Raw genomic sequence first — 26,077 nt, 5'->3', positions numbered from 1 at the left:
AGAGATAGATAAAAAGGGGGAAAAGGAGAAAGTGTGCTAGTAAAAGCATTTCTCTCTCTCTCTCTCTCTCTCTCTCTCTCTCTCTCTCTCTTTCTCTCCCCCTCCTTCCTGGCTGCAATGAGGTGAGATGGTTTTCTCCACCCTACTTTACTGACAGAAATGTTCTGTCTCACTATTGGCACCAGAAACAGCAGGCCCAAGGAATATGGGCTGAAAATTTTGAAACCATGAGCCTTAATCAAAATTTTTCCTCCTGTAGGGGAGGGAAATTTTTTCCCCTCCTTTAAATCATTTTTTTCCTCTTAGGTATTTGGTCACATTGATGAAAATCTGGCTGAAAGTTGTTATCACCTTTGTAAACATTCCAGCTTTCTCCCCATTTCCAAATTCAGATGAACAAGTGGAAACGGTTTGCATTTTTGATTGCTATGTCCATTTGCTTTGGGATTAACCATCAATTGTTGAGCTTTCCCATTCCACCGAGGATGATTGCTTTGCTGTTTGTCTTGTTTTGTATCCCTACAGCCTGGCTGGACATTTTGCCCAAGCATGTCAAGTTTATACATTCATGAAGCCAAACTCAGGTTATGGGCCCCAAGAATTTGGATAAACAGTAATATGAATTTTACTCATATGCAGCTAGCATACTGATTATTATTGGCTTTTGAAGGGGTACAGAAAGGTGACATTATTATTATTATCATCATTATTATTGAATCCAAGTCTGACTGGTTGTTACAAAAGCCAATACTCAAGAGGTGAGTTTGTGCTGGGGAGAATGGCCAGACCATGTACTAATAACCATTTTAGGAATTTGTGGTAGACGTTTTTATGAGAAGGTAAGGAGAGTAGTGAGCAGGAAAGTTGTATGTTGAGTCATATGTCCAGCTATTCCATAGACATCATTGTCATTCAAGAGATGTTTTCTTTCATTTTAGAACATTTCTAGCCAGGTGCTAATAGCTCATGTCTGTAATCCTACCTTCTAAGAAGGCTTAGATCTAGAGGACTGAGGTTCAAAGCCAGTCTGGGCAGAAAAGTTGAGGCTCCATCTCTAATTAATCAGTCAAATATTGGATTGAAGACATAGCTCAAGTGGTAGATTGCCAGTTGGGAGCAAGAAAGCTGAGTGAATGTGTGAGGCCCTGTGTTCAAGCCCTGGTACTGGTACAAAAGTATTAAAAAAAGAACATTCCTATAATGACAAATAACCTTCATGTAATGGGCCAGTCTTGTAATCCTCTTTATAAACACATGGTTTCTGTGAAAAGTAAACTTTTTTTTTAATTCAAGAAAAAGATGAGCATGTCTGTGGCCCACGTTTTGATGTTATTTGAGGACCTTCAGATTTTGATCAAAAAGAGGTTACTGATTAGGAGGTTTGTGGACTATTTTTTTTCTTTTTCCAGTCCTAGGGCTTGAATTCAGGATCTGGGCACTGGCCCTGAACTCCTTTTGCTCAAGGCTAGCACTCTACCACTTTAACTGTAATGTCACTTCCAGCTTTTTCTGTTGATGTTGTACTGAGGAATGGAAATCAGGACTTCATGCATGCTAGGCAAGCACTAAGCCACATCTCCAGCCTGGATCAATTTTATTTCCCTCTATTAATCTTAGGATAGCAGACTCGAGTATTTTAATCATTTACAAAATTAAAAAGAAATTAGATTATATAATGTTGGGCAAAGGAAAAAACAAAGAAAGACTTTTTTTTTTTTTTTTGTCGGTCGTGGGGCTTGAACTCTGGGCCTGGGCGTTGTCCCTCAGCTCTTCAGCTCAAGGCGAGCGCTCTACCACTTGAGCTACAGCGCCACTTCCGGTTTTCTGGTGGTTTATTGGAGATAGGAGTCTCACGGTCTTTCTTGCCCGGGCTGGCTTTGAACCGCGATCCTCAGATCTCAGCCTCCTGAGTAGCTAGGATTACAGGCGTGAGCCACCAGCGCCCGGCAAGAAAGACTTTTATAAGAGGTAATTTTCAAAGTCAAGCTCATCTCCTAGTAGAGGTATACAACAACCTTTATTGCTATTACTATATGCTTAGACAAATATTATAAATATCGGTGTGTTTCTCTTTTGGTTCTTTTCGAAGTAGTTATTGATTTTGGAGAGATATACCTGTTTTCAGCCTCTTTGAGATCTCTCCCTCCCTCCCTCCCTCTCTCTCTCTCTCTCTCTCTCTCTCTCAGTTGTGGGGCTAAGCTTTTTCACTCACTGCTATCACTCTACCACTTTGAGCCATAGGACCACTTCTGGTTTTTTGGGAGTCCATTGGAGAGAGGAATCTCATGGTGATGTTCCTGCTTGGGCTGGCTTTGAACTGTGATCCTCAGATCTTAGTCTCCTGAGTAGTTAGGATTACAAGTATGAGCCAACAGCACCTGGCTTTGAGATGTCTCTTTTCTCTGTGGGTAAGACGTAAGATTCGTATTGGTTTTGGTCCTGTGATTGCTATACAAGTATTTTTGGTTTATAAGAGAAAGAGTAAAAAAAAAAAAAGATTTTGTATTGGAAGAAATCTTTACTCTTTATCTTGGCCAAATGTAGACAATGAGATATTGGAAGAAATATTTGCTTAGTGTTTTTGTTTTTATTTGTTTTTTGTCAGTTGTGGGGCTTGAACTCTGGGCCTGGCGCTGTCCCTCAGTTCTTCAGCTCAAGGCTAGCACTCTACCATTTGAGCCACAGCGCACTTCCTTGCTTAGTGTTTGCTGGAATTTATTTTTAGATTAGTAAGTATGTTCTGGAGCTAGATCAAGGCAGAGAGTGTAGAATGTCTCAGAGTGCTAAATCCCATTATTTCCCTTATACTCTGTGTTTTATCTTCATATAAATATATATGTGTGTATATATATATATATATATACATATACATATACATACATATATATACATATACATACATACATACATACATATATATATATATATATATATATATATATAAAATGTGTGTGTATGTGTGTGTGAGAGAGACAGAGACAGAGACAGAGAGGGAGAAAGACAGTACTAGGGCTTGAACTCAGGGCCTGGGCCCTGTGTCTAAGCTTTTTCATTCAAGGCTAGCACTCTACCGATTGAGCCATAACTTCACTTTCAGATTTTTGGTGGTTAATTGGAGATAAGAGTGTCATGGACTTTCCTGCTAGGGCAGAACTGTGATCCTCAGATCTCAGTCTCCTGAATAGGTAGGATGACAGGCATGAGCCACTGGGGCCTAGCTTTTATAATGTATTTTAAGTGATCAGATAACATGGCAACAAAGACAAGAGATGTCCCTATGACACTATAGAGACCACTGAGTTATCCAAGGGCCATATCCAGCCTCAAGCTTCTTGCTGATTAGTCTAGAGCTGATTCTTTTAGGACCAATCACCTCAGGAGTTTGAGATCTGAGGACTTTGGTTCAAAGCCAGTCTAGGCAGGAAAGTCTGTGAGACTCTTATCTCTCATAAACTACACCCCACCCCCAGCTTCTATAGTATATTCCTGGAGGTCCTGGACCACTGCATACCAAAGTGGTTGGTTCATGTTCGTTCATATGATTACCAAAGAAGCTCTTGTCCTAATTAAAGGTTAAAACTGTTATCTGGGTGCTGGTGGCTTGTAATCCCAGCTACTCTTAGAACGCTGAAATCTGAGGATCATAGTTCAAAGCCAGCTGGGTCAGGAAAGCCTGTGAGACTCTTAATATTCAATTAACCACCCTTAAACTGGAAGTGGTGCTGTGGCTCCAAGTAGTAGAGTGCTAGCCTTGAGCAAAAAAAAAAGCTCAGGGATAGTGACTAGGCCTTGAGTTCAAGTCCCAGGACTGGTAAAAAAAATGTTGGGAAATGCTTATTCTTCCATCAGAGGAGGTGTTAGGGGTGCTAAGTTGGGGTGGATAGAGATACACCCAGAATAAAAAAGAGGAACAGGAAGGATTGGGATTGGGGGGGAGGGGGGAGGCTGGGAAGGGATGTGAAGGGTAAACAAAGTAGGAGGCTGCAATGCTTGGTAAGAAATGTACACATTATCCTGCCCATGTAATTGTAACCCTTCTGTACAGTATGTTCACAAATAAAATAAAATTAAATTAAAAAAAAATAGAGGAACAGTCTGGGGCTGGGAAGGTTGCTCAGTGGTAGAGTGCTTGCCTTGCATGCATGAGGCCCTGGGTTCGATTCCTCAGCACCACATAAGCAGAAAAAGCCAGAAGTGGTGCTATGGCTCAAGGGGTAGAGTGCTAGCCTTGAGCTGAAGAGCTCAGAGACAACACCCAGGTCCAGAGTTCAAGCCCCACAGCGGCAAAAAAAGAAAAAAAGAAAAAAAAAAGAGGAATAGTCTATGTTATACTGGCTCATTCATTCATTCTTTTATATGACATTCTGTTACATGATGCTTGACAGGGGAATGAGGAACCCATCATTCAGCATTCATCATATGTAGTTGATTTAGCCCATCTCCTCACAGAGTGAATTGAGTTTCTGCATTCTGGGACACAGACTTCTTAAAGAATAGTGAGAAAAATCCTTCAGGCTTCACTTGTAGTCCCATCTCTTGGTATAACACTTAAAACAATGGGTTTTTGTGGTTTAAGAAGTGATTGCTTGTGTAACTTCAAGGGCACCTGTAATAGTCAAACAAAAGCATATGGAGAAATATGTTGGTGAGACATCATCACCAATAGGAGCAAAGTAGAAAAGATATATTAGAGATGCTCATGCCTTATAAAACATATAAAAACGACTTCCAGAATTATACAATGCAGCTCCTCTCAATGTATTCCATAAAGGATACCAAGATTAGATAGTAAAAGCATTCTTCCATCTATTTCTTGAACAAAATGTTTATAAAACACCCATTCTACAATAGTCTGAGATAAAATCAGGTTGGTTTACAGGTTTTGAAATGTGAATTTTATGTAAAAAGGGCTCAATGTTAAAAATAAAATAAAAAGGGCTGGGAAGGTGGCTCAGTGGCTCAGTGCCTTGCATGCATGAGGCCCTGGGTTTGAATCCTCAGCACCACATAAATAGAAAAAGCTGGAAGTGGTGCTGTGGCTCAAAGTGGTAGAGTGCTAGCTTTGAGCTGAAGAGCTGAGGGACAGTGCCCAGTCCCAGAGTTCAGGCCCTATGACTGACCCCCCCAAAAAAATAAAATAGAAAAGAAAAGGGGGCTATGGATGTGGCTTAGTGGTAAAAGGCTTGCTTAGCATGCATGAAGCCCTGGGTTCGATTCCTCAGTACCATATAAACAGAAAAAGCCAGAAGTGGCGCTATAGTTCAAGTGGTAGAGTGCTATCCTTGAGCAAAAAGAAGATCAGGGACAGTGCCCAGGCCCTGAGTTCAAATGCCAGACTGGCAAAAAAAAAAAAAAGGCAGGTTACTGGGCATTACTTTTGAAAGACCATTCAGCTTTTTTTTGGTTTAATTTTTGTGTGTATGTGTGCTGGTCCTGGGACTTGAACTTAAGGCCTGGATGCTGTCATAAAACTAGCCCCACTTCTGGGTTTTGGGGGGTAGTTTATTGGAGATAAAGAGTCTCACAGATTTTCTTCCCAGCCTGCCTTTAAAAAAAATTGTCAGAAATACTTTACAGCCATGCTTCTTAACATGGTCACACAAGATAGCCAGAGGGGATATTTTAAAGTCACATTCTTGTGAATTATTTTGGATTTTTCTGGGAAAATCCAGCCATCATGATTTCTCATATTGATCCATTAGATTGTCAGCGGTTGAGAAATACCATTATAAGAGAGCATTCATTATTGTGGTGTTAAACCACTAAATATAATGACGAAGTAATTGTTGCCCCTCAAGATTTTTTTTGCACAAATCACTCCCCAGTTGGCATGAAAGGCAACTCCAAGATGTGGGCAAGCTCTGTGAGATTTCACTTAATCTTGCTATGCGAGTCTTTATTGGACTCTGTACTGTATAATCACTATTGTCTTGTCTATCTAAGGTCACAAATGTAGAAACTCTAGAAATGAAGAATGTTTTTAAGTTTACAACTGGCTCCAAATGGATACATTGACCAATATAAAATTATTAAGATATGAATGAGTACAGTATTTTGGTAAATAGAGCCAGAACAATTCTGTGCAAAGAGCATCTTTCAGGTTGAAAGTTGACTGTTTTACCTGTGTTTCTTCACAGGCTTTTAAGGAGCAGTTCTGCAGTACTCTAACAATAGCAAGTTTCATGGTCATGAGAGCAAATCGTCCTCCAATGCAGTTTCTAGGTCCACCTCCAAAGGGTAAGTATATGCAAGAGTCAATGCTATCCTTATTTTTCTTGCTGAACCTGGTAGGTGAAAACAAGTTAGTAAAACAGAAATCCAAAGGGGTATATGTCCAAGGTTCTTATTTGAACCCCTCAAAAAGTCATATAGAAGCCAGATACCAGTGGCTCACACCTGTAATCCTAACTACTCAGGAGGTCTGAGATCTGAGGATTCTGGTTCAAAGCCATTCAGGGCAGGAAAGCCCATGAGACTCTTTATTTCTAGGTAACCACAAAAAAAGCTTGAAGTACAGCTGAGGATCAAGGGGTAGAACTCTCAGCTGTAAGCAGATCAGCTCAGGGACAGTACCCAGGCCCAGAATCAGCACCAAAAAAAAAGTCTTAGAGAGAAATTTTTTTTGTGGGCTAATTATTGGAACTCTGCTGTGATTATGTAATCATGAGAATTGTAAGCAAAAAATCCTTCCTTGAGCTTTTCACTTACAAGAGCTCTGGGTCTTGTTGAGACCAGAGAAGATGAATGCTGTTTTAAAAACATAAACAATTATTTCTTTGTTTTGAGTTATAATATGTCATGGAGAGGTTTATCCTGATTTGGTCTGTTTTGTATTCTAAATGCCTCTTGTATCTGAATGGAGTTATTTTTTCCAAGTTATTGAAATAAACCAGATGTTCCACAATAAATGAATAGATTAATACATATATAGCACTGATATCTACATAATGTATATATGTATATAATCTCTATGTATGTAAATGGAATTTTATGCAGCCATCAAGAAGAATGGAATTATGTCATTTGCAGGGAAATGGACGCCCCTAAGAAATATTCTAGTGAACAAAGTAAGCCAGGCCCAGAAAGACACAGGGAACCTGTTTCTTCTCCTATGTGGTTCTTAGACCTAAAATACAAGCTCACATATAACCACATAGACACATATGTTTGTCTATATGGTCGAGTACATACAGGAGTGAAACTCCATGGAGTAAATCTTTTGAACTATTAACAGACAGTGGTGCAAAATGCATACCAGGAAGCTGAAATGAGATCATAACGTAGAAGGGAGTGAGAGAAGAGATGAATGAATGAAAACGGGAATAGGACTCAAATACAGCAGGAATACTCAATGTCCATGTTTGATAAAGGAAGTGGGGAATAGAAATGAGTCTGGGGGAGGGGTCAAAGGGGATGGGGGAGAATGATGGATGAAGTGAATCTTGAACAAGAAGCAATCAACACTTACATAGACATGGTGAACTGTAACCCCCGTACATAAGCTGTTGAATTTCAGAAAAAGAATGACTGTTAAGTATAAAATCTAAAATGGATGCAGGATATGTTCTCACAGAAATGAAACCGAGTGAAGAAAAAGTGGGTTCCAGCCCCCACTCATTGTTTGTTGGCCATTTTTCATTTAAGAAAATGGGAGAGGAGCTGGGAAGGTGGCTCAGTGGTAGAGCGCTTGCCTTGCAATCAATGAGGCCCTGGGTCACCACATAAGCAGAAAAAAAAAGCCGAAGTGGCGCTGTGGCTCAAGTGGTAGAGTGCTAGTCTTGAGCTGAAGAGCTGAGGGACAGTGCCCAGGCCCAGAGTTCAGGCCCACGAACGGACCCCCCCTCCAAAAAAAAAAAAAAAAAAAAAAAAAAAAGAAAATGGGAGAAAATGCTTATATTTATGTTTTCCTTCCCTTTTTTCTTTCCTTTTTAGTCTACCATTTTTTTTTTTTGGTTGTTGTTTATTTGCCATGGGGCTTGAACTCAGGGCCTGGGTGCTGTCTCTGAGCAGTTTTGCTCAAGGCCAGTGGTCTAAGAGTTTGAGCCATACCTACTTCTGGTTTTCTGGTGGTTAATTGGAGATAAAAGCCTCATGAACTTTTCTGTCCCAGCTGTCTTTGAACTGTGATCCTCAGATCTCAGCCTCCTGAGTAGCTAGGATTAAAGGCATAGGCCACTGGTGCCCTGCTTTTTTTTTCTTTCTCTTATTCCTTCTCATCTTTTTTCTCATCCTCCTATTACTTCTTCAACAATTTCTTTCTCCTCTGTATTCATGATACTCAGGATTATAGACATGAGCTACCAGAACCAGAACACCTGTTAATAATAACCTACTTGTTTTTTCATAGAAAAATGTCCATAAGAACACACAACACAATAATATACTTATTTTAAGCTGCCAGTCTATGATAGCAATATTTTCTCCCCTAGTATATGTCTTATAACATTTCCAAATGAACACTTTTTTTTTTTTGTTGGCATGGGGCTTGAATTCTGGGCTTGGGCGCTGTCCCTGTGCTCTTCCACTCAAGGCTAGTGCTCTACTGCTTGAGCCACAGTGCCACTTCTGGTTTTCTAGTGGTTTATTGGAGATCAGAGCTCATGGACTTTTCTGCCCGGGCTGGCTTTGAACTGTGATTCTCAGATCTCAGCCTCCTGAGTAGCTAAGATTACAGGCGTGAGCCACTGGCGTCCAGCTTCCAAAAGAACACTTGGAAGGAAGGAGTATCTGAAAATGACAAGAAAACTGCAGAATCACATCTCTCTCCTTTATACTAAGGATCATGGGAATCTATGTGAGGTGTCTTGTTAGAAGAGTAGAATCCTTTCCCATGATTCCTGTACCTTTCTGGACGGAACTCTTCAGGTTCTGCCCAGTACTTTGGGTCACGATGAAGAGCATAGGCTGGAATTGTCACCACCATTCCCTTGGGAATGAATATCTCATTGACTTTAATATCCTTCTTACACACTCTCTCAAGTCTACTACTAACTGGAAATAATCTGAATGTTTCATTCACTATCATGTCCAGGTACTCCATCTCTACAAGTGTATCATAGGTAACAGGTGCCTGGGAAGAAAGAATAATTACATATATTATTATATATCTCAGATATATGTAATAATATATTATATATATTATAAACAACAGTAGAGGTTTTGAATAGGCTCAAATACATTATATACATGTATGGAAAAGATACAGTGAAATCTCTTTTGGACAGTTAATATCTAACTAATGAAAAGAAGTAAGGTTGAAAGTAAAACGAAAAGGAAGGAATGTCTCCTAAACTAAGGCTTATGAACAGCTTCAAGTCAATCTGTGCAGTACACTGCTTTGTTAGGAAGTTCAAACAAATATAACTTGGGGTCTGAGGTGTGGTTCAGGTGGTAGGGTGCCGGCCCAATGAGTGAAACCATAATAAATGGAGTTTGAGTCTCTATCTTGGAGAAAAAGAACCCCATAACTCATATTGGTAAAAATACCTTTGTAAATGTATCTATAAAGGAATTTTAATAACAATAATGTGCTTTGACCTGCTTAATGGTCCACTGAGATGTGTGAGGAGTAGATTATGAATGTGGGAGGTATTCAGTACAATCTAACATGTTCTGAAATTTCTTTCTTGGGTGAATGGGCATGATCAATAGACTAGAAACATTATTCTCAAGATGTGTGTGTGTGTGTGTGTGTGTGTGTGTGTGTGTGCATGCAATTGCTGTCCATTTCTGAGTACAAGACACCTTTGTTTCACCCAAGCTACAACAGCCAGCCTAGCCCAAGAGGACAGAGGTCTTCACGCCCCACACATCAAGCTGAGGCAGTAATGGAAGGCCAGTGTGGTTAGTGTTTGCTTATCCCTTGGTGGGAAATGGAAGATTTTCAGAATGCAGAAGTTAAAAGTTGACCTTGGGCTCCAGACTCCAGGGGTCACATGTGACTTCTTCACCTCTAGTCACATGACTGCACAGTGAAGATGAGTGGGCAGAGATGAGTCAGCTGAGACCAGTGAATGTATAGCAATGCCAGCAGAGAAAACTGTCCAGCCATCTCAAGTGAAAAATGCCAATTACCATGCTATGGATGGTTTGTGGCTGTGTCTTATTGTGGTAAATAGTTAATGGATGAATCAGCACTATATTATAAAGGTCTTTTCTTCCTCCTTCCTCTTTCCTTTCCTTTCCCTTCCTTTCCTTTCCTTTCCTTTCCTTTCCTTTCCTTTCCTCTCCTCCCCTCCTCCCTCCTTCCCTCCCTTCCTCCTTCTCTTCCTTCCTTCTTTCCTTCCTTCCTTCCTTCCTTCCTTCCTTCTTTCCTTCCTTCCTTCCTTCCTTCCTTCCTTCCTTCCTTCCTTCCTTCCTTCCTTCCTTCCTTCTTTCCTTCCTTCCTTCCCCCTCCTCCTTTCTGTTCTTTCCTTTCTTTCCTTCCAATACTGGGACTTGAAGTCAGGATCTCTTGCTTTAGGTAAGCTTTTTTATTTTTTGCTCAGGTTAGCACCTTACCACTTAAGCCATGTCTCCACTTTTGGCTTTTTGGTGGTTAATTGGAGATAAAAGTCTCACAGACTTTCCTTCTCAGTTTGGCTTTGAACCAGCCTCCCAAGTACCTAGGATTATTGGTGTGAGCCACCACTAGCACATCCCTAAAGATTTTATATTTCTTTGAGTTAGCATCCATTACCTATGCTTCTTTTTTGGTTGATCTTTTTTTTTTTTTTTTTTTTGTCAGTCATAGGGCTTGAACTTTGGGCCTGAGTACTGTCCCTCAGCTCTTCAGCTCAAGGCTAGCACTCTACCACTTGAGCCACAGAGTCACTTCCGGTTTTCTGGTGGTTTATTGGAGATAAGAGTTTCACAGTTTTTCCTGCCCAGGCTGGTTTTGAACCTTGATCCTCAGATCTTAGCCTCCTGTGTAACTAGGATTACAGGCTTGAGCCACCAGTGCCCAGCTTGATCTCTTTCAACATAGTCTTGATAAAGGAAATGACACATTCTATTTGCAAAATGAAAAGGCATTCATGTTAAGGCTTCACCTCTTCCTTCCTCTTCTGGTGCCATCTACTTACCTTATTGGGCAAAGCTCGATCAATCTCTTCCTGTAGCTTCTTTTGGACATCTGGGTGAGTGGCCAATGCATACATAACAAAGGAAAGAGCATTGCTAGTGGTCTCATAGCCAGCCATAATAAAAGTAATGGACTGGGCTATGAGTTCTGAATCAGACAGAGCTAAGGTGAGAGGAGAGACATCTCAGGAAATGCAGGTCAATGTAGAACATAACAAACACAAACACAATTTTTCAAATTCAATGGTATGCAATTCAGACTGCTTGTCATTCTGCTATTTATCTAATAAAACAAGAAAAAAGCAAAATTATTATTTATTCTTATTACTATTATTATTATTAATTATTTTCTGCCAAGCCTGGAGTTTGAATCCGGGCCTGAGCTCTGATCCTGAGCTTTTGTGCTCAAGGATGGCACTCGACCACTTGAGCTACAGCCCTACTTCTGTGTTTTTGGTGGTCAGTTGGAGATAAGAGTTTAATGGACATTTTCGCTAAAGCTGGCTTTGAACCAAAATCCTCAGATCTCAAACTCCTGAGTAGCTACGATTACAGACATGAGCCTGGGCACCCAGATAGTCCACTTTAATAATAAAAATAAGGAGAAGGGAGAATAGAGGAAGAGGAAGTGGGAACGGAGGAAACAGGAAGAGAGGTGATGGACTTCCTGAGATGATCAAAATTTTACAAAAAAGGCATAGTACAAAAAATAAAATAATGTAACATTCCACTGCAATAAAGAAGCATGGAATAATCTTCCATGCAGTCTAGTGCCAAACATAAATATATGAATAATTAACAAGAAAGTCTTCTTTTAACAGTCATCTCAGTAATAATGATTTCTGTCAAAAATCGCTAACATATTAATTAACAATTTAAAAAAATCCATAATTTTTTATAAATTACAAAGAAAACTGAAAGTATGAGAAGGAACAGGATTTTTACGCTGTTTCTGAGATTTGTCCCCCCCCCACCTCCAGCTACTATTTAATTAAGAAGGAAAAGCCAAACTTTACAGTAGATTAAATTAATGGACACACATCCACCTGTATTTCCAAGAAATATTATTAACATGGGACTCTGTGCTTCTGGCCCAGATGTCTAGGTATAAATTTGCTGAAGAGGCTCTGCATCTGTGGATTTCTATGACAATGAGATTTGGCATTTGTTTTTAATATCAATGATCCATACTGATTGACTTCGGTGGTAGGAAATGCTTGTTTATAGTCGCCCTTGGAACTTTGACCTTTGTGACATTTAAAAAGTACTTCTGGTTACCAGTTGTAGTCTGCAAATAACTATGTTTCTAAATTACTTTTTCCTGGAAAATCTCTTGTACATTCTCAGAACCCTCCTCCCTCATTGATTTTCCATTTGTAGATCATGACATAACCTTCAGTTACCTTTATGGAACGCTGTATCTTTGTGATTCTGTGAGTTAATCATTAGCTGAAGAAAATCCATTCGATTCTGGAACCAGGAAGGGAAATTATAGAGAGAGTCAAACAGAAGTGTACTGTTGAGTCTCACATCTGAGAATATGACACTTATTTATTTTTATTTTTATTTATTTAAGTCATTTGTGGGGCTTGAACTCAGGGCTACTTCTGGTTTTCTGGTGGTTAATTGTAGATAAGAGTTTCATGTACTTTCCTGCCTGGGCTGGCTTTGACCTGTGATCCTCCATATCTCAGACTCCCTGAGTAACTAGGATGACAGGTATGAACCACCAGCACCTGGTAGCCTTTTTTTTTTTTTTTTTAATAAAGCTAAGAATTCTAGCTGGTGTTGCAGGGTACATAAATGAACAAAACAATTTTTGAATATTTGGGAACAAATCATTCTCCTGGGATAAATTTTTAGTAATCCTGTCCAATAGCATCTGGTGTCAAATGCAGTAATACTCTTGAGTATTTCCAGAAAATACTACCAAATGGTTTGTTTGAGCACATTCAAATACTTCTGTGCTTTTGGGAATTTTATATATTTTTCACTGACACCTTGGGGCCCCTGTCTACCTCCCAGACCTGGCACAATTTCTCCAGGCAACATGGTGGCAAACTGGATTAGCCATCTGGTAACCTTGATGGGTAGAGAGTACTTGCCCATTAAAGGGAGAGGGACAGGACTCTAAATGTCACCAGCTGCCTGAGATGACTATCCATTGAGTAATCTTGTCAAATAATGGGTAAGAGTTTTGGGATTGTAATTATTTGTTCTCAGATTAAGATCAAGGGTAATTTATAGCAACAATGAAGTAGCTACCTGAGATGACCATCCACTGAGTAATCTTGTCAAATAATGGGTAAGAGGTTTGGGATTGAAATTATTTGTTTTCAGACTAAGATCAAGAGTAATTGACTAAGATCAATGAAGTAATTGTCAAACAGGATCTTTTTAAATTCCTTGACAATTTGTTGAAATAAGGGAAATGGTAAAACGTTAGCCAGAGCATTATTTATGCCAAAGCATAGAATTTATCATGCGGGTTACACAATGTTCAATGTCCTCTCTTTGATTCATTCTCAATGGCTATTCTCAAACTTAACCTTATTTACTCATTTACTCTCTCCATGATGCAAAACCACTCTTGCTCTACATCCTGTGCCTTAAAATAGGAGAATGTGACACAGTCTGACCAAGAATCAGGAAGTGAATGTCATCCTTTTTGCCATACCAGTTTACCTTTTGTTTCTCATGGAGGTGGTTTTCTTTCATCCTGTTTATGGACTTCATAAAAAAATCAATTTCCTCTTTTGGAAACCTGGTGATATTTAATGCTTCAAAAATTGGGGTAAGGAATGGGAAGAGTGCTAAATGGGAAAGAAAAACAGAGATGATAGTGAAAAATGCCAGGAAACAATCATTTTCTAAAAGAAAATACCAGGAGAATCATCAGGCTCTCAAACAGGAGTCATTTCCTCTGTGACCTTTGCTCAGCCTTCAGGACATTGGCTGAGCCTAAGCAAATCACCCAGAGAGCCATGGCAGTGAGTAGAACAGGACTAAATTCCCTGACCCACTTTATCCTGTTTTTGTACTGTTACTGGGCTAGTAATGTGCACTCAGGGCCTGGGTGTTGTCTCTTAGTTTTTTCATTCAAGGCTAGTGCTCTATCACTTGAGTCACAGCTCCATTTCTGGCTTTTTGGTGTTTCACTGGAGATAAGAGTTTGCCAGAGTTTCCTGTCTGGGCTGGCTAGGAACTGTGATCATCAGTAATCAGCCTTCTGAGTATCTGGGATTTATAGGCATGAATCATGGGTGCTTAGCTCCTTATCCTTTTATTTGTTGGGATCGAATCTCTTTGGATGAAGAAAGACCTATTCATTTGCTGTAATTAATCATGCTATTCAAGAACAAGTGTCAGGAGAGAAATAATGTAAATTCTTCAAGTATCATGGAATGAAACTTGAAACTAAAAACAAGTGAAAATTTGGCAAACTCCCAATAGGTGTGAAATTTGAAGCCAGCCTGGGCAGGAAAGTCTGTGAGACTCCTATCTCCAATTAATCACCAAAAAAGCTGGAAATGGAGTTGTGGTTCCAGTGGTAGAACACCAACCTTGAGAAAAAGGAACAGCACCCAGGATCAAGGATCCAGGCCCAGGATCAAGGATCCAGGCCCAGGATCAAGGCCCAGGAATGGCACACACACACACACACACACACACACACACACACACACACACACACACACACACACACACACACACACACACACACACACACACACACACACACACACAGAGCAAAAAACAAAAACACCCAATGCAAATCAAAACTGCAATGAAATGCCTGGACATGTTCACTATGATGGACAGAAGAAAAGATTTGAACATATCAGGTTGTGGAAATCATGAAAATAGCTGGCACTCATGTGTGTTGGTCAAGAATGTAAGTGGCACAGCAATTATTATTGAAACAGTTTCTTGCTTCTTTAATAAGAATAGATTTTCTAATGATCCAGCTGTACCCAGATGAACATGTGCAGAAGTTTTATAACAACACTCTCTTCACAATAGTCAAAGCAGAAGTTCAAGGAATTGTCCATCACCTGATGGATGAGTAACCTAATCATGGTATATCCGGGGAGAGAAAAGGTTAAAAGATATAAGCTTCTGAATTTTGGCAAATTTTTGTGCCAGTACTGGGTATAAAATCAGGGTCTTTAGCTCTCACTTGGCTTTTTTTCCCTCAAGGCTGGCATTCTACTACTTGAACCATCCCTCCACTTCTGGCTTTTTGGTGGTAAATTTGAGATAAGAGTCTCACTGACTTTTCTGCCTGGGCTGGCTTCAAATCATGATCATCAGATCTCAGCTTCCTAAATAGCTAGGATTACAGGCATGAGCTACACACATTATCTTTTAATGTACCAAAAACTATATATTTTAGATTTTCAAGTAGATGATGACTTAGATCCTCATTGGATGGTAATTTGAAAAGAGAAAGGAATTGATAGTGGAGCACATACTTATTGCAATAGCAAATGGATGGAAGAAGTTCAATTGTGAGATGATCTTGACTTTTCTTACAAAGGGGTTGTGTGGGTTGTTGAGGGAATCAATGCTCACACCAAAGGATGTGCCGACGATTGTGTCCATACTGTAGGCCCCGAAGATGCTGAGCAGAGAATAGAGACATGGGAAATGAACAGTTCCATCTCTCCCTAATCCTTTTGTGTCTCCTATTTGTGTGCACAAAGGCAAGGTGGTTCTTATGCCTGGGTAAGATCAGTGAGACTTTCTTCCCAGCTGCCCTGCGTGCTTCTGGGAACAGCCCCTTGGTCTACTGCAGTTGAAATGCCACATTCATCGTTAAGTCTGCTCAGTGGAGGGATTTGCTGGGGGAATGCTACTCCCTTGCAAATAGTTGGAGAGTCTTTTTTTTTTTCCAGTCCTGGGGCTTAGACTCAGGGCCTGGGCACTGTCCCTGAGCTTTTCTTTTGCTCAAGGCTAGTACTCTACCACTTGAGCCACAGTGCCACTTCTGGCTTTTTCTGTGTATGTGGTACTGAGGAATTGAACCCAGGGCTTCATGCATACTAGTTAAGTACTCTACCACTAAGCCACCTTCCCAGCCCAAACTGGAGAGTCTTGAGCTATTCACTGGAAACTGAGGGCATGTGATCCTTAAACACAGAGCCCCAATACCTATGATCCACTCACTCTTTCATGGTGACAGGCTTGCCTTTCTCTGCCTCTCGTCTCAGGTTCTTCACCAACGTGTCTCCATACTGTTCAATAATGGGGAACATCTAGACACAAAATAAAGTTCTGGATGTGTGTGGGGAGACTTGGGCCCAGAGAGCATAGGAGTTTCCCAAGAATGAAGTAATGAAAAATACATTATCTATCATAGTACCTAGAAGTGAAGAGTCATTTTGAGGAATTTAGGACTCAAATAATATATTTCTTGCAACTATTATTTCTTTCTCTAGGAATCTCCTAAATCCTCTATACGTTTTTTAAAAAAAATTTATAGTATAGGTTTTGAACTCAGGCTAGGCAGGTGGCTCTAACCACTAAAATAAACTTTCAGCCTTTTTTCCCCCGCCTTGATCCTTTTTGTCACTTCTGGTCATAGCTGAGATAGAGGTATGCATCACCATGCTCAGCTTCTGTTGAGCTAGAGTCTTGCAAAAGGTTTTGGTTCAGCTGACTTAGAACTGTGATCTTCCTCTGAATCTCAGCCTCCCATGCAGCTGAAATGACAGGCCCAGGTTGAAAAGGGGTCTTATAACCTTTTAGAACAGGCTGGCCTTGAACCATGATCCTCTTGAGTAATTAGGATTACAAGTGTGAGCTACTCTGCCCAGCTTCCATATATATATATAAGCTTATATATAATTATATATTTTTTATTTATTTACCCAATTCTGAAGTCCTGGGTATCATAACTAGGGACTCTTGCATCTTAGACAAATAATCTATCAGTGAGCTACAGCCCAGCCCATCATTCTATAAATTTCCAATTAGTCATCTTAGTCTGTTACCTCTTTGAGTTTTCCAGTGGAGAACGCTGGAGTTAACAAGGCTCGTATTCTTTTCCATTCATCATCCTTAGCTATGAAGACAGCTTTTTTCATGAATCCCAGTGGCCCCAAAGACTGTAAAGCAAAAATCATTTTTAGATAACTTAAGCTTCCGAGGTCTTTGGAGTTTTTGAGTTTTTGTTAAACAGGCATGCCTTTTCTTTTCTTTTCTTTTCTCTCCTTCCTTCCTTTCTTTCTTCCTTCCTTCCTTCCTTCCTTCCTTCCTTCCTTCCTTTCTTTCTTTCTTTCTTTCTTTCTTTCTTTCCTTCCTTCTTCCCTCCTTCTTCCCTCCCTCCTCCCTCCCTCCTCCCTTCCTTCCTTCCTTCCTTCCTTCCTTCCCTTCCTTCCTTCCTTCCTTCCTCCTTTCTTCTTTCTTTCTTTCTTTCTTTCTTTCTTTCTTTCTTTCTTTCTTTCTTTCTTTCTTTCTTTCTTCTTTCCTCCCTTCCTTCTTCCCTCCCTCCTCCCTTCCTCTTCCTTCCTTCCCTCCCTCCCTCCCTCCCTTCTTTCCTTCCTCCTTTCTTTCTTTCTCTTTCTTTCTTTCCTTTCTTTCTTTCTTTCTTTCTTTCTTTCTTTCTTTCTTTCTTTCTTTCTTTCTTTCTTTCTTTCTTTTTCTTTCTTTCTTTCTTTCTGCCATGGGGCTTGAACCCAGAGCCTGGGCCCTGTGCTTGAGCTTTTTTTTTGCTCAAGATTAACTGCCACTTTGAGTTTCAAGCTACTTCTGGTTTTCTGTTGGTTAATTGAAGAGTTTTATGGACATTCCTGCCCAGGCTGGCTTTGAACTATGATCCTCAGATCTCAGCCTCCTGACTACTTAAGATTACAGGCATGAGCCACCAGGTCAGTCTTTTTTTAACTTTAAATTTAATTGATGATTAAATTTGGGATATTCTCAAAAAATAAAAAAAGACCCCTTTTTTTCCCATGATATATTTGTGTTTGAAAACAATTGGGTCTGAAATCTTGCTTAAAGAAGATATGTATATCAAAAAGTAAAATAATAGTTGTGTGACAAATGTTAACTTGTTCTGGTAAAAAAGAAAATCAGAATATACAAATACATGCAAAGAACTGACAACATAAGATGAGTAGGAAAATACCAACAATTACACAAACACTTATTTACAATGGTATGTTAACCACAATTATAAACCTACTGTAAAGTTAAGCCAACTATATATATATATGAAATAAGTATTTGTAGCTAAAAAAAAATGGATGCCTACTCTGCGGTTTGTGAAGGCAGAGTAACATTCTTTCACCAGCACTGTTTTGATCATGTCTGGATCTGTAATTGCCAGCACCGGCTGCGGACCATCGTACAACCTGTATTGAGAAAACAGAGGAGTTGGAGGCATGGCTCAGTTGGTAGAGTGTCAGCCAATGAATGAAAGTACGGGGCACTGAGTTCAAGTCTCCACCTCAACCAAAAAAAAAAAAAAAAAAGGAAAGGAAAAACAGAGGTGGTTAAACCTAATAAGCTAGATTCTCTAGAGGCATTCCTAGGAATTCAGACTTGGATGTTAAAAATATTCCATATATGGGCTCGGAAGGTGGCTCAGTGGTAGAGTGCTTGCCTTGCATGCATAAGGCCCTGGGTTCGATTCCTCAGCACCACATAAGCAGAAAAAGCTAGAAGTGGCGCTGTGGCTCAAGTGGTAGAGCGCTAGCCTTGAGCTGAAAAGCTGAGGGGCAGCGCCCAGGCCCAGAGTTCAGGCCCCATGACCGACAAAAAAAAAAAAAATCCACATGCAATGTAAAGTATATACAGTAACAAGGTCAAGTTAAGGTCTGATACGCAGCAAGCTCCTAATCACTGAGTCCACTCAAATTTCATAAAATAAACACAGCATAACAGAATTTGTAGGATCCAATGAAAGTGGGGATAAGATAGATGCTTATAAGTATCAGTGCTTACATTAAAAGCAGTGACATGTCAAATCAGAAACCCAATGAGATACTTAGTGTATTTGAATACCAAGAAGATGACAATCTTGAAATTAGAGAAGGAAACAAATAATAAAGACCTAAAGTGAAATTAATAAAATATGAGCCGACATCACAATTCAGAGCATTAATGAAATAAAGTTGCTCCTCTGAAAGATAAAAGATTGAAAGAAATCTTTAATTAAATTAAACACAAAAGAAGAGAAAAAAATGTATCAATTAACATTAGAGACAAATCTGTGGTTATGCCTGTAATCCTAGCTACTCAGGAGGCTGATATCTGACAGTCATGGTTCAAAGCCTACCTTGGCAGAAAAATCTGTGAAATTCTTTTTTTTTGGGGGGAGGTCTGGTTGTGGGGCCTGAGGCCTGGGCGCTGTCCCTCAGCTCTTCAGCTCAAGGCTAATGCTCTACCACTTGAGCCACAGTGCCACTTCCGGCTTTTTTCTTTTTGCTTATGTGGTGCTGAGGAATTGAACCCAGGGCCTCATGCATGCAAAGCAAGCGCTCTACCACTGAGCCACCTTCCCAGCCCCAAATCTGTGAAATTCTTATTTCCACTAAACTCAGAAAAAGCCAGAAGTGGCACTGTGCTCAAGTGGAAGAGTGCTATCCTTGAACACAAAAAGCTCAGGGACAGCACCTAAGCCCTGAGTTCCAGCCCCAGGACTGGCAAAAAATAAATAAATAAATAAGAGGAAGCTGAGAAACAATGACTTTGATGAACATAGATGCAAAAATTCTCAAATAAATACCTACAAACTGAATTTAATGGCAAATTAAAAAGTTCATATGCCCGGTGGCTCATGCCTGTAATCCTAGCTACTCAGGAGGCTGAGATCTGAGGACAATGGTTCAAAGCCAGCCTGGGCAGGAAACTCCGTGAGACTCTTATCTCCAATAAACCACTAGGAAACTGGAAGTGGTGCTGTGGCTCAAGTGCTTGCCTTGAGCTAAAGAGTGTAGGGAAAGCACTCAAGTCCAGAGTTCAAACCCCCTGACCGACAAAAAAAAAAGTTCATGCACCATCAGGTGCTGATGGCGCATGCCTGTTATGCTAGCTACTTAGGAGGCTGAGATCTGAGGATCAAGGTTCAAAGCCAGCACACACAGAAAGTTCCTGAGACTTATCTTCCATTAACCAGCAAAAAGCCAGAAGTTGGAGGTGTAGCTCAAGTGGCTGAGCACCAGCTTTGAGCAAAAAAAGCCAAGTGAGAGGGTGAGGCTCTGAATTCAAGTTCTAGCACTGGCACAAAAATACATAAATCAATAAAAGTAAAATAAATAAAAAATAAAAAGATAAAAATTTTAAATAAATGACAGACTGGGTTAATGTGATTGTGCATATTCATGCATTTATAGAAAGATCATAATGAAGCTTCTGGCTTTGCACAATTAATACACACTAAGAAACAACAAAAAAACCATGTCAAAGTCAAAGTCTTCAAAGTCAATAGGATGAGGTAGACAGAGAGATTCTTGTGCAACTTGCGCTAAAGAGTCTTTGTGGAAGACAAGAAACAAATGAATCAAACCTCTGCTTGAAGAGAGGTGCATGTTTCCCCCAGCTATTGACTTTTGTCTCCTAGCCTTTCTTCCAAAAGCATGCAATCATTCTAAAATGTCTAGGAGGGATTTTTCAAATTTAATGAAAAGTGTCTCTATAACCGAAGGACAGCATGTCCTGCATATATTTATAAATATGTACTAGAACAATACATATTTGAAATGACACGATACACAACTGATACATAACACATAATTGACACATTATGCATAATTAATGAATCATATGTAAGGAAAAGGGACCCAAGAAGGAAAAGAAAAATGGAAAAGAGAAGTAAAAAGACACTTTCTAATGAGTCCAGAAATTCCTGGTCCATCAATGTTTTGAGAAAAGTCATAATCTATCAACATTCTCCACCTGATTCTGACCCTTGACCATGACACTTGGTGACCCTTAGGACCAGGGTGAGTTGAGGGCCCAAATCCTCTCCCTGTGTCACTGTGGGTGGAAGGCTCTGGGCTGGCCCTGTCCTCCTTGCAGAAGGCAGCTGTATGCTAACAAGTCAAGGGAAGTTTGCTGAATACTCACCCCCAGAATTTCCCATACTTCTTATAACATTTCGCGTCAAAATCCCACACACCCTGGGAAGAGAGAGAGAAAGAGAGGGAAAAAAACACCCTGTAAATTAGTTTTATTCTTCTGAAAGTCACAACCCATGTGTCATTGGGGCCCATGTGATTTGAATCTCTTGAATGGCCACGCAGTAACCATGAGGAACACAGGTACAGTCTGACAGAAGGTTCGAGAGTCAAGGCTGAAGGGAGATAGGAGTCTATGAAGACCCCCCCCCCCCATGGATCCTGGCTTCTGGAAGAATCCCAAGGAGGTCCCAAGTCTTAAGAAGCAAGGTTTGGGGGCTGGGAAGGTGGCTCAGTGGTAGAGTGCTTGCCTTGCATGCATGAGGCCTTGGGTTCAATTCCTCAGTACCACAGAAGTGGAAAAAGGTGGAAGTGGCAGTGTGGCTCAAATGGTAGAGTGCTAGCCTTGAGCTGAAGAGCTGACGGACAGTGCTGAGCCCCAAAGTTCAGACACCACGACTGGCCCCCCAAAAAAAAAAGGAGGAGGAGGAGGAGGAGGAGGAGGAGGAGGAGGAGGAGGAGGAGGAGGAGGAGGAGGAGGAGGAGGAGGAGGAGGAGGAGGAGAAGAAGGAGGAGGAGGAGAAGAAGAAGAAGAAGAAGAAGAAGAAGAAGAAAAGAAGCAGCAGCAAGGCTTGGTTGGGTGCCAGTCGCTCATACTTGTCATCCTAGCAACTCAGGAAACTGAGATCTGAGAATCATAGTTCAAAGCCAGCCCAGGCAGAAAAGTCCAAGATACTTCTCTCCAATTTAAACACCCAATAGCTAGAAGTGGAATTGTGGCTCAAGGGGTAGAGTGCCAACCAGACTTGAACAAAAAAGCTCAGAGACAGCACTCAGGCCTTGAGTTCAAATCCCAGCACTGGTACAAAAAAACAAAACAAAAAAAACAAGAGTTGGTGGCATTGATTAGCTTCATTATACTCATCACCTGACTTATGGAATTGTAGCCTCTTTGTATAGTTATTTAATAACAAAATAAAAGATTAAAGAACCCAGCAGCGCAGACATTGCAGGCACAGAAGATGTAACAGCGCTAGCTGCTGTGGGGAGCAAGGGCCCTCAGGATCTGGGCATGACAATGGTGAAGTGGTGGCAGTGGCTGAGAGCCATCACCATGGTTACAGTGAAGCTGAGGGCCCTGGGTCTAAGGCCCGTTTGAGAGTCATAGCAGTAGCAGATCCTGTGGGCAGTTGTCACTCACTGGGGTCTGAAGCTAGATATTATATTATCTGCCAACTGATTAAAATTTCAGAACAATGAGTCTCCTCCCCTCTGAGCATCTAGAGCCTGGAGCAGCACAGCCCAGGCTCAGAGGGTTTGGAGTTGTCAGCTTTCCTGTCAGCTAACCCAGCCTGGGGCTTTGGGCACTGCAGGACCTGTATCTACCTTAGGGGTTTATTCTCACCTTGCTTCTATTTGGATCCCAATTTCGATGGTTGAGTGACCCTAAGACCCATCAGATGAACCCCCCTTACCTGGCGGTAGTGCAGAAGTGTTCCTAAAAAAGGTAGAGGCGTGGGGCCGGGAATTCCAAGCTTCTTAAATATACCATTTGAATAGACTCCATATCTATTAAGGAGAAGAAAAAAAAAGAGGGCAGGTGACAACAATGTGACTTTGTACAAAAGGGGGAGGAAGGTCACTAAGGTGGGGCAGAGAGGAAGGGAACATGGAGGTTCCACAGAGCAACAAAGCCGCCAAAAGCAATCCTTGGGGTCACTCATTTCTCTCCCACTGGCATTAAGATTGACCAGAAGAGCTGTTGCCTGTGTAGATTGACCAGAAGAGCTATTGCCTGTGTTTCCAGTCTTGTAGTGAACACCCAATAAATGTCTCCAAATGGGAGTGAAGTGGGGAGATTGGGTCTGCCATCTTGGCCACATGGTGGATGGTAGGTAGGGTCTGGTGTCTTGTCTGTATGGTGGGGGAAGGAGAAGCCTTTGTGTCCCAGGCGATGGAAGCTGATTGTTTTTTTGTTTTTTTGTTTTTTCCAGTCTTGAGGCCTGCACCACAGTGCCACTTCCGGCTTCTTTTCCCCTTCTGCTTATGTGGTACTAAGGAATTGAACCCAAGGCCTCATGCATGCAAAGCAAGCACTCTATCACTGAGCCACCTTCCCAGCCCCTGATTGGTTATTAAACCTGTCAGTCCTGTGCCTCGGACTTGAGTTTCCTGTGGCTCTGTCCCCTGACCCAACCCTGTTTTGGCCAGGATCAGGCACCAGGACACCATGCCACCTGTCTCTATGTTTGTGTCCTGTTTCCTGTCTTCTGGCTCTAATCCAGTCACCATGGCATCCCACTTCAGCTCTCCACTGGAGATGAAGTTTGTTTCTATTATTTTTGTTCTTTCTTTCCCCTCTGGTCTTCATTGCTCAGTTTTCCAATAGTGTTCAGTGAATTGCTGGCTGCTGGTTTTTGAGACAGGAGAGTTCACCATGCAGTTGCCGACCTTTTAATAAAGACTTCAAAATTCTACCTTTCAAAATGTGGCCATTTTCTCACTATACAACAGGAACTCTTCTAGGAGATTCACAGTGGCATTCTTCCATGGCATTTTTTTTTGTGCCCATCCTGGGGCTTGAACTCAGGGCCTGGGTGTTGTCCCTTAGCTTTTGTTTTTGCTCAAGGTTAGAGCTCTACCACTTGAACTGCAGCTCTACTTCCACCTTTTCTGGCAGTTGATTGGAAATAAGAGTCTCACAGATTTTTTTTTTCTGCCCTGGCTGGTTTTAAAAGATGATCCTCAGATCTCAGCCTCCTGAGTAGCTAGGATTACAGGCGTCCATGAGCTTTTCTATGAGGACAAGCAATGGGGTTAATGTGGCCCTAGTGAAAGATCTTGCAGTGTGACAAATTAATTAGATGAGCTTCTCTCTCTGAAAGTTCACATTTCCATGAACTCTTCCATGAGGACAAGCAATGGGGTTAAGGTTGGACCAATGTCGACTCTAATGAAAGATCTCACCAAATATCTATGCCACATGGTACCATATAAAGGCAGAGGCAGGCAAGGGGAATTCTCCAATTTCTATCCAGCTCCTTTCATTTTTTGGAACAGTGATGCAACTTATGTGTGTGTTCCTGGTGCGTGAATTCAGTCCCTGAACTTTTGTGGTCAAAGTTAGTGTTCCATCATTTGAGGCACAGGTCCATTTTCTGGTGGTTAGAGACTCTCAGTGACTTTCCTGCCTGGGAAGGCTTTGAACCGCAATCCTCAGATCTCAGCCTCCTGAGTAGGTAGGATGACAGGTAGGACCTATTGGCACTCTGCTAGGAACATTTTTTTTCCCTTTTGTGGGGTTTAACCTCAGGGTCTGGGTACTGTCCTTGAGCCTCTTTGTGCTCAAGGCTAGTGCTCTACCACTTTGAGCCATAGAGCCGCTTCCATTTTTTTTTTTTTTTTGTTTGGTTGGTTTTTTTTTTTTTTTTTTTTTTTTTTTGAGTGGTTAGTTGGAGGTAAGAGTTTCATGGGGACTTTTCTGACCAGGCTGGCTTTGAACCATGATGCTCAGATCTCAGCCTCCTAAGTAGCTAGGATTATAGGCATGAGCCACGGTTGCCCAGCTCTGCTAGAAACTTTTGATACAAATGAAGAGGCTCATCACTTTTATTGCATTCACATTGTGTTGGCATCAATACTGGCATTGTTTCAAATACACAGTGTGGATAGCCCTGGTCTGCTCCATTTGTCTTAAGAGTTTGCAGTGTTCTTTGTGCAGCTGCCAGAAACCTTCATCACAGCTGCATAGCAAATGAACTGCACCAAGAGTGACTTATGTAGTGTATTTCAGCTTCAAACATTTGAAACACCTAAACACCTGCGCCTAATGAGATGCAAGTCTAAGCCATCTCCCTCTGCTCTAGACACTGGAGCTTTGGTGTGGCATCTGTACCTGGAGGGAGGGGGCTGTTGTTCACAATTTGCTTCTGGTGAATTCTGATTGATTAGGCAGAATCCATTGGAAGATAATTGCTAGGACCAAATATTCTCAGTAAAACCTGGCATGGACATAGATGGATGGTTGTTATTGGCAAAAGAGAATGCTTTATTTTCCTCCAAGGAATTAGTGTAAGACCAATACTAGTCACTTAGGGGTTTGCCATTGTTTAATCAAGTTCCTCTCCATATTTTCCCCTTGGATGAAGTCAAGAGACAATGAAGAGGAGTCTGATCAACCTCCCAAGTCTTAAATGACAGAAGGACAGACAGTTACTCACAGATAGAGGAGCAGCAGGGTGATAAACAGGAGTATCCAAGTTTCCACAGAAAAGTTTGTGGTTGGGCCCATTGCCAGGCTTCCTCTATGTTCTCCTCTGAGATCTTCTTTCAGCTGAAAGCTTCTTTTCAGAGATGTGCCTGCCAAGTTTCTCTTCCTCTTCCAGTGATGAATTGATAATCCAGGCTAGAATTTTATTTGCTAGGAAGGGGGTGGAACCAGAGCCACAACCAGTAGAAGGGCCTTCCCATGCCTATTATAGTTGAAGAACTCAGACAAGCTGTCCACTTAGACACTTGGTAAATGATTATTAATGGCCTTTCAGGTGTTTCTTAATTTCTCTCCTGATGTGAACTCCAGGCCATCCTAGGAAAAAATAAACAAGCACTATCCAAATACTCAGTAACTTTGGGACATGATCAAGAGCTGAATAGTGTCTTATGCTTTCCTCCTCCTCTGAGATGGCATCCAGACTGTGGGCCTAATACTTATATTTTCCACATAGCTGGGATGACAGGCATATTCTGCCATATCCAGTTATTGGTAGAGATGGGTTATGTTAATTTTTTTCTTTTATTTTTCTTTTTTGCCTAAGATGGCCTTGGATTATGATTTTCCCAGTTTCCATCTCCTGAGAAGCTGGGATGTCAGATATGACCCACCATGCTTAGCA

General features: G+C 41.1%; 1 protein-coding gene across 2 annotated transcripts; it reads right to left on the bottom strand.

Moving 5' to 3' along the window:
* Positions 1–4,313: 4,313 nt before the first annotated feature.
* LOC138834842 (cytochrome P450 3A5-like) lies at positions 4,314–25,640 on the bottom strand. Of its 2 annotated transcripts, none has more exons than XM_070033608.1 (13): positions 25,406–25,640; positions 22,661–22,754; positions 21,136–21,188; positions 18,320–18,419; positions 17,058–17,171; positions 16,231–16,319; positions 15,537–15,685; positions 13,747–13,874; positions 12,465–12,531; positions 11,064–11,224; positions 8,844–9,070; positions 6,122–6,284; positions 4,314–4,606 (listed from the first exon to the last, which is right to left on the bottom strand). In XM_070033608.1, exons 1-13 carry the CDS (start codon positions 25,474–25,476, stop codon positions 4,511–4,513), a joined length of 1,512 nt encoding a protein of 503 aa, XP_069889709.1. In that variant the 5' UTR covers positions 25,477–25,640; the 3' UTR covers positions 4,314–4,510. The 2 variants fall into 2 exon arrangements, with proteins under 2 accessions (XP_069889709.1, XP_069889710.1); XM_070033609.1 differs by having other exon boundaries at positions 11,064–11,113.
* Between the last annotated feature and the right edge of the window lie 437 nt (positions 25,641–26,077).

Source organism: Dipodomys merriami, unplaced genomic scaffold (genome assembly GCF_024711535.1).
Source record: "Dipodomys merriami isolate MVZ:Mamm:240054 unplaced genomic scaffold, mDipMer1.0.p SCAF_22, whole genome shotgun sequence".
Lineage (NCBI taxonomy): Eukaryota > Metazoa > Chordata > Mammalia > Rodentia > Heteromyidae > Dipodomys > Dipodomys merriami.
This window is presented reverse-complemented; position numbering and strand designations above follow the sequence as displayed.